The sequence below is a fragment of the Triticum urartu genome, chromosome 7 (genome assembly GCF_003073215.2).
Source record: "Triticum urartu cultivar G1812 chromosome 7, Tu2.1, whole genome shotgun sequence".
In the NCBI taxonomy this organism is placed as follows: Eukaryota; Viridiplantae; Streptophyta; class Magnoliopsida; order Poales; family Poaceae; genus Triticum; species Triticum urartu.
Window position 1 is genome coordinate 49,826,617 of NC_053028.1, and position 9,277 is coordinate 49,835,893.

General features: G+C 51.7%; 1 protein-coding gene across 1 annotated transcript; it reads left to right on the forward strand.

Moving 5' to 3' along the window:
- The first annotated feature begins 1,089 nt into the window (after positions 1 to 1,089).
- LOC125521262 (homeobox-leucine zipper protein HOX28-like) lies at positions 1,090 to 2,496 on the forward strand. The gene is made up of 2 exons (XM_048686326.1): positions 1,090 to 1,527; positions 1,643 to 2,496. The coding sequence occupies exons 1-2, from the start codon at positions 1,186 to 1,188 to the stop codon at positions 2,099 to 2,101; spliced, it is 801 nt and encodes a 266-aa protein (XP_048542283.1). The 5' UTR covers positions 1,090 to 1,185; the 3' UTR covers positions 2,102 to 2,496.
- The last annotated feature ends 6,781 nt before the right edge of the window (positions 2,497 to 9,277 follow it).

The window sequence follows — 9,277 nt, forward strand, 5'->3', positions numbered from 1 at the left end:
TAAGGGAAGGAACCTACGAGGTCGGATCCGAGGACACTGGTCGGATGTGGTCCGAGCTGTATTCGGATTGTGGCCGAGTATACTTGTGGGCTTTAGGATCCGTGCGAGGCCCAAGTGTTGAGCCCGCGACGGACGCCTATATATAGTGGAGGTGCGGCACACTCATGCGGTCGATTGCTTCGGCGCTGTCACTAGGGTTTGCATGTGTTGCGAATAGAAACCTCCACTCGCCGCCGACTGTGTGATCGGACCTAGCTGTCCGCCGCACGGTGTTCCTCCTGCACGCGCGGATACCGTTAGAGGCGGTGCATCTGCGCCGCTCCGGCGAACTTGTACGTGGGATCGGACAACAGGCTGCTCGAGGTAGATCGCACGAGGAGGAGACGATCCACGCGGACGCGCTGCCCCAACTCTTCTTCCGCTGCACACGGCACTGCGTATCTAGTGGTAACGAACTGTGATCCATCTCCCGTAGCATGTTCTTGGCTGTTCTGCGCGTAGGAAATTTTAATTTGCAGTCGACGCACCCTACCGTAGAACCCAACATGCTTAAGCAGAACCAAGGCGTGAAGAAACCCTTACCCGGCTGTCCCTCTCCCACTAAAAGGCTCTAACCCATGTTACCATCTCTGCTAATCTCCTGACAGAACCTCTGGAAAGAGGCTTAGTCACGTCCTTGATCTCCTCCAGAAGAACTAATGTAATATGCTGCAATCATGCGACGATGCAACAGCTTGCATCCTGATTATGTTACTATTAATCCCCACTTGTTCGCACACTGATTGTACTATCATGAGCCTAATTATTTTACACGAACCGGGCGCTCGATTTCCCTTGCTCACATGACCCTAACGTAATGCAATCTCACCTGGGAACCTGGAGTGGCCAGCGATTTTGGCAGTTGATTACTCCGGCAGTGCATCCCCAGTGCCTTGTCAAGGGTCAAGGGCCGCCATGGAAACTCGCCACAGGATCTCCAAAGGAGATCCACCCCACGCGCACCAGCTCATCATTGTCGCCCGCCCCCTCCCATCATCCCCGGTAAACCATCGCTCCGATCCCCCTATTTATACCCGCGCACCTGCGCATCATTTGCTCATCACCACCGCCGGCGAGCTCTCTACTTCCTCTCGACCTTCCTAGCTACACGGACACCCACAGAGCTCCGATAGTTTGTTAAAGAAAATGGCGCCTCAGAGCCTGGATCTTGGCCTGAGCCTTGGCCTTGGCCTCGTGTCTCAGCCCTCCCAGCCGAGCTTCTGGTACTCCGGCGGCAATGTGGCGGCGGACCAAGAAGTGGGCCCGACTCCGACCGCGGCGGCGGTGGAGGAGAGGAGGTGCTCGCCCGGTAGCCCGGCGTCGAGCGGCAGCGGCAGCGGGCTGAAGCGTGGTGCCGAGAGGTCCGCCGGCAGCGGCGACGAGGACCAGGACGATGACGGCGGCAACGCGCGCAAGAAGCTCCGCCTGTCCAAGGACCAGGCCGCCGTCCTCGAGGAGTGCTTCAAGACGCACCACACCCTCACTCCGGTACGTGTCTCGCCTCGCCTCATTGCACACAACGCAACACGCTCGATCACGTCACATGGATGATTCATGGAGATCGAGGATGGGGAAATGACATGGATTTCCTTTGCGTTTGCAGAAGCAGAAGCTGGCGCTGGCCAACAGCCTCGGGCTGCGGCCGCGGCAGGTGGAGGTGTGGTTCCAGAACCGCCGCGCCCGGACAAAGCTAAAGCAGACGGAGGTGGACTGCGAGTACATGAAGCGCTGGTGCGAGCAGCTCGCCGAGCAGAACCGCCGCCTCGAGAAGGAGGTGGCCGAGCTCAGGGCGCTCAAGGCCGCACCGCCGGCGCACAACGGCGCCTCGGCGGGGCCGCTCACCACCCTCACCATGTGCCTCTCCTGCAAGCGCGTCGCGTCCACGTCCTCCGCCTCGGCCTGCACCGTGCCCAGCTTCTCCTCCAATGCCGGCACCGGCATGCCAATGCCATCCCCGGTGGCGCTGCCAGAGCACCGGCAGTTCTTCTGCGGTTTCCGAGACACCGGAGCAACGTACGGCAGCTCTGCCGGGCTCGCGAAGGTGGTCAAGGCGGCCAGATAGAACGAGCTATCTCTGTGACGCCGCCATGATGAGCATGCCAAGCAAGCTAACAAAAAAATGGCGGCATTGTCACGACTCACAAATTTAAGCAAGTGTAGCAGAAAGTTTAATCCTTTTTCTTCTCTGTCTCTGAGGGAAATGCAAGTTAATTAGTTTTAACAATCTAGGATCGGTCAATCGACGAGTTCCTGTGGGGATGAATGTATCCATGTGAAAAGTTTATGAAATAACATGAGAAACTAATGCATACCAACATGTTGAGTAAAAGTACACCAACATGTTGAGTAAATTTCCAATTTCCTTCCCTGTCTTGCATAGTTGTTGCAGTGGGCAGCGTAGATCGAGGGTTGGTGTATTATTACTACTTGACTACTTGGCTTGGTTTGTCAGATGTATCACCAACATGTTGAGTGATTTTTCTAATTTTCTACCCTGTCCTGCATAGATGTTGCAGCGTAGATCAGGAGTTGGTGTAGTATTACTTGACTTGGTTTTTCTGGAGTATCATCTACTCAATTTCAGCTGCCCGACAAGTTGCATCTTAAAGGTGACTTCTGCTTTAGTTTGGCCATCTAGCAAAAGAAGTTATGCTATTAGTATACCATTTCACTTGCCTATCTTACGGGCAATTTTCCAAGTCCGAGTAACATGTTAGGTGCATGGTCTCCTCATTTTGGTTGTTCAGGTATTTCACCTTGTCGTTTCTATGTGTTTGAGCTTTTATATTGGCCTCCGGAGTCGCAACTGGAAGATCCGCATATCCCGGCCTAAAAAAACCTCACGCGTGTCACAAGGCCGAACCAACGTGATGTAGAGGTCGCCAAAGGACCACATTGCAAAGAAAAGCCGTCGCCGCCCTCACCAACAAATGTTGCGGACCCTGACCTCACCGGCATCAGAGGCTGGCAAAGATCTACGCCAACAAGCAATTAACATTCATGTAGGTGACACCGTTGATATTTGGAGGCTCGAGGAAATCGGTCTGATCGGTGCGTAGCCACCAAACAAATCGTCACCGTCTAACTCTAGTTATAAAGCCGGAAGCGGGGAAAATAGAGCTACATAGGATATATCATGATCTCCTTGCACTCCCACACTGACAGAACAAATGGAGGAGGGGAATGGCCTATCAGTATAGGAGAAGTGGCGGCATGGTAGGAACGCTCGGAAAATCGCCTCTATAGAGTTTGATGACGAGATAGATATTTTTGTTCTTGCAATCCATTTACAGATTCATATGGTGTTTGAAGGTGTAGGTTTACTAGAACCAGTTGAGATGAGTGGTCTTAAAGAGTTGTAGGAGTACAGGGGAATTCTCATATGGACACAGTTATTTCGAAGGGATTTGAGTTTTCTTTACATATCCAGAGAATCCAAGTATAACCGGAGGTTAACCTGACTGTGCCAACAATGATTAAAAAAATAGCAAGCTTTAGTTTGTGCCTAGCTTGCTTGTTGAAGAACCTCCCCATCTGTGTGTTGTGATAAGATGGTTAGTGCGAATGTGGTCACTGTTGTAGTTTGCATATTGCAGATCTTATCGCTTCAGGTTTTATTTCCCTTTTTTACTTGCCTATGCATAGTTTTGGCCTTATATGACTTTGGTATTTAACGATATGTTTTTGTGCGTGTGTGTTGGTGTTGGTCATGTGCATATTAATTATGTAGATGCCGGGTGTGTATTCATTGTGTTTATATCTTTCTGATGTTTCATTTTGAGCCAATAAAGTTCACTCTTTGTCGTAAAAAAAAAACCATGCCAAGGGCGATGACGGCGGCGCGCCTTCGGCACGATTCAATGCTTGTTGTCGCCGTTAGGTGGTCTATTAAATCTGGATCTAATTTTAATTATTTCTGGTGCTCCTTGTACTTCCGTGATTGAAAATGAATAGATCAAAAGTTTCTCGCAGAAAAAGCTTGTAATTCCCTTATTTTAAATTAATTGAATTCTTATTTTTGTCATAAGTAAAATAGGGTAAATAACAAAAAAAAAGGCAATACCCTCATCTGGAATATAAAAGATATTTTAGAATGAATTTAGTGATACTATATTGGTCGTGATATTGATAATGCGGCCATCAGAAAACACACGACGACAGGCCGAAGCGCACGCACACACGAGCGTGATCGACGAATCAGATGCCGGCCGGGGGCGCGACCGCACGAGCGCACACATGCGACGTCGACGACGAAAGTGCCCGGAAAACGACGATTAAAGGGCGCCATTCAACGGCGCCTAGCTACAAAACTACTAGTAGTAGTGGTATTTTGATTGATACTACTAATTTCTTCCGCTAGTGGTCGCTAGAGTGGTTGACGTGCAAGTTTTGTGACATCGTTCGCCTACTTGTAAACTGAGGAAGTAACTTGTATGGCACTAGGGCTAGAAAAAGTTTGGGGTAAGGAAATAAAGACTGCCTATTTATCTGGTACCCGAAACGAAAAACAAGCATTAATCCATCCCAAACCATTAGATCGCTATTTAACGGCCATGATCAGGCATGCACTGTTTATATGCAGCCTTGCACCCCCAACAATTGCAGGCCGGATTATTGCCTTCTGCAGTCCACTTGACCGACATCTTATGGTTCGTCATTATTTACATATGGTCTTTTTTTTTTGTTAGCCGCTCATTTTATCTGGGCCTTCAGTTTAATGTTAAAAGTGAGAAAGATAAAACACGAACCTGTTCTATGATAAGAGTAATTAATCATTGTTGTTTCAAGGTTAATCCATTTCATGCACTTTGTTCAAAAGCAAAGGTATATATCCGTGGAGCCTGGTTCGTTATAAATCAAGAAATGACTTTTTTTTTAGGTCAAGAGATTTGTCACGTGCTACTACATGCTCCTCACTGCCGCGTCCCTGGCTCCCCTCGCCTCCTAAACAGTAAAGAAGTCATCGGAATTCCTGTTCTCAGTCCCATCCCTCAAAACCCATCGACCTCCTGTTCTCAGTCATCGGCATTCCCCGTCCCTAACCTGAACAGTCAACCCTCTTCCCCGAATCTAGTTGGGAAGTCACAGGTCGCTGTGTCATCCTCTTCTCCGGCACAGTCCTGGCTCGGCATGGAGCGCTGGCCAGGGCCGACACTCCTTGCCACTGCTCGCCATGTCGGCCCGCCTCCGTGCTCTATGGAATCGCATGACGCGAACAAAAAATCCAGGCATCTACGCCGTCCGTTCCATAACCACGATAAGAATTATGAAACGAAAGGAGTACTAATATTTAGGAAGCACAAAAAAAACATAAAAGAAGAAGAAAACAACAAAGGCATGCACACTCGTTTACGCGAGAGAAAGAAAGACACAGAAAGCGCAGCTAGCCACGAGATGCCCAGCTAGGACTCGCGATCATGGTTCATGGAGGAGGGGCAATATAGAAACACCAGTGGGGGTGTGCTTTGTCCGGTGGAATGTTTGACCGGCCGGCCGGCCGGGATCTCTCTCGCTCGCTCGCGTGGCCGGCCGCTGACCGGGCTGCACGTGCGGTCGACATGCATGCCCGCGCTGGCACCGCACCGCTGCGCGCCTCGGGATTCCGCGCCACGCTGCCACATGCTCGCGAGTCCCTGCGCGCGTACGTGCGTGCCCGCCTGCTCTTCCAGCGTAGCTTGCGAGCTTCCTCCTTCCCTTCGCCGCCGGTGGCTTCGTCGTGTTCTCGCGCGGGCGCGGCGACCGAGGGAAGGGGGCACGGCACTGGCATTAGCATAATCCGCGCGTTGTCGCCTGCTCTGCTAGCCGCATAATCTAATCTGGTCTAGTCGATCGCCCATAATTACATGCGCAAGTGCACGTCGCCGGTCAGCCAGCGGACCCGGATTTCGTGCGCTTCCTTGTTTAACCGGGGCTAGAGACTGCAATGGTCTGCCTAGACTGCCGTGCCTACGGAATACTCATGTACATAGGTGTGGCAACTGGCCGTTGTCTAGGAGGAGGAAGATTTGTCCAAATACTCGTTGTTTACCCTGAGATTAGCATTTCCCTTCTTCTTCTGGGCATCTAGAAAATAAAGCACTGCATGTAGTATCTGCATATATGGAGGCAAAAATGAAGCACTGAAGTAAAAGATCCCAGGAGACGATTGTATTTGCATATAGTACAAAACTTTGACCCCATTATCAGACAGACAAACCACTATACAAAGTGATCGATCAGCTGATAACAATCATTTGGAGCGCATGTTTGCACGCCTGTGCAGGCCCATCTCATTCCGCCATGTTGCATCGCATGCCCGCGAAGCACAGCGCATCGGTCGAGGCAAAGCAGCAACCAAACGGACAAAACACATCGATCACGACCGTGGATGCAGCTTCCTCGCTCCCTCCCTGCTGCACGTACGCAATTGTTGAGATAGTCTGTACAGACAAGCGCGCGTACGTATACTGGAAATAATACTCGACCGATCGGGGAGGGACGCGTGAGAAGAAATGATTACCGGCCACCATGGGTCACATGCAGGGCCGGGAAGAGCCAGAGATCGATCGAGCCATGCATGTGCACCAGGAATAATTCAGCAGTTGCCCATCGACCGATCGGCCGGTGTCTTTGACAGCACGGCCATGTCGGCCAAAACCAAAATCAACGTGGGTAGCAGGCTAGCAGCTAGCGGCACGCTGACGGCATGTTTGAGAGCTCTTTTTTTTTTGCGAGCACGACCAAAAGTGAAAAGCCCGGCCTTGAAGGTGGACCGACGACAGAGTCACTGGAATTGGACAGAAGGACTGGGGTGACATTGTGTAGGTGCAATGTATCATGTATATTCATCAGGCCGCGCGTACGTACGCGTTCTCTGCACAAGTTGGTCACCGTTCTGAACCCCGGTCTGGTTCATTTTTGCACCTGCCCCACTATGTGTAGGTGTACTGCACTGAGCCTACCCTGAAACGATCGGTGTTTTTTATATGTATGCGCAAAACGTTGACTACATTTTCCACGCGTGCGTTGGTCCAGTCGATCCAGAGCGGAATGATCGATGGTACCGCCAGCGTCAGGTAACTGCGGCCAATAATTCATCGATCGGGTGCGCGGGAGATCTGCGACGATCGATGGATGGACGCATCTGGTCCGGGGGTGGCCGGTGCGCAACTGTACACTGAACGGCTCCATGCATCCGTCGCAGCGGAAAGCTGGCTAACCAACGCCGAGCTGGGCGTCACGTTGCATGCCGGCCTAGCTACCACTGGCTCGCTCGCCCCATCGCTAGCTGCTGCCATTAATCCTCATGGCTCGTACATTTCACACGTTCGCACGCACCGGCCTCCAATTATGCCAGCCGAGCCAACCAACTTTTATTCTTCTTCCAAATAAAGGCACTCACTGCAGCGGCGTACTGTAGATAGTGCATGCAGTGCGTGATATTCCCGTTTCGTGGCCAGGTGGGTACGGACCGGGCAATGTATATTTGCCACTTCCGCAATGTACTAGCCCAACGAGTGAGTAGTACTAGTGTAATTAATTTCCTCCATGTCGACCATGTATGTCTGCCAGCTTGGGCCAGAGAGGGGCCTGGCCGGTGTATCCTGTCCGTGCGATTTTCTCTCCGCCTCGATTTTTCTTCTTTTTATAGTGATATGATTTCCTCGCTTACTAGTACGAAATGACTAACCATTTCTCAGAAAAGAGAGATGATTAACCAACGACAGCCAATGATTTTTCCTTGCAGTGGTAGGAGCCAATGATGAGGCAACCGTCCCACCCGGGCTGTCTGTCCGTCCGGTCCGTCCAACTGAACAAGAACAACCGATGGATGGATCGGTCCAGTGATGGTCCATGGATCCATCACAACCAATAATAATCAATCATAAGCTTGAGGCAAAAGCCAGCCGCGCAAGTGGGGCGAATGATTAGGGCGACCGATGCGCACGACCGCCCCCGCCTCCACGAGCCCGGCACATGGCCCGTCCCCTCCAGCCTCGTACATCTGGGCCCTCGCGGTCGCCCCCGGCCCCCATCATTGGCCGCACGTGAGGGACACCTCACTGCATCCATCGTCCATGCGTCCTGGGTTAGATGTAGGTAGATCCATGTCAGCTCTTCCCCAAATGCACGCACTGGCACTGCCGATCCAGCACTATTAGTATTTGGTGGAATTCATCTACTCTTGCTCCAAAGCAACATAACCTGGAGTACCCTTTCTGATGCTAAAATGAAGAAAGAAAACAGTGCGTACCTGTTGTACTACATCACACCATCCCCTTGCTGTGCGCATAAATAATACTCCCTCTACCCGAAAATACTTGTCATCAAAATAAATAAAAAGGGATGTATCTAGAATTAAAATACGTTTAGATACATCTTCTTTTATTCATTTTGATGACAACTATTTCCGGACGGAGGGGGTACTACTCTAGAAATGCTTCTGTGTGATGAGTATTTCTAGTTTTGAATTAAAAGTGACATCATGTACATTATAGTATCTGGCTTCCATCTTGGCGGTGGCGACGGCTGGCCCGGATCCGACCATGATGGTGGCGGCGTCCCCTCCACCGGGGATGACGGGCCAGGAGGTGGGTCCTTGTGGTGGCGGCGGATCTTGGGATCCCGTGTCCGGGCTCGTAGCAGGACGCGCGTGGCGGCTGGACCTTCCTCCGACATCGACGACGCTTGACACGGGAACGCGCCGTAGTATGGGCGATGACAACAGCTGGTGCGACGCTGGGTGCTCCCTGCGGCGCCCGGAATCAGGGTGGCGACCCTTCTTCATCAAAGGCGGTGGACGGCGAGGTCGTTTGGGCGACTCGAAGTCTGGATCTCGAGGTGGTGACGGCCTTCTGAAGCTGGTGCCGGTATGGGACGCCCCTTCCATCAACAGATCGGGTTGGATGCGGCTCGACAGGTGACACATGTGCCTCTTTCGGAGTTGTCGGGCGGTGCCTGTCGTCGGCGGGTGAAGCCACCAGTGGATGCGTTGCCGACGGATGCTACGCACGACGTCTTATACGGAGACGTCAAGTCATGCCAGTTATCGACAGGTGACGCACGGTGGTTATGGCGGAGTTGTCATGTTTAGCCTGTTGTCGTTGGATTGAAGGTGGTGCGATAGTAGCGGGAGGCAGGCGGCATGGTACGTCTTTGTCTTCCGTTGTCTCCTCCAGAGGTATCTGGCTATCGAGGTGTCGGCAAATGGATAAGGGCGGATGGTACAAATGACTTCAATGACGAGTTTATGCACTCC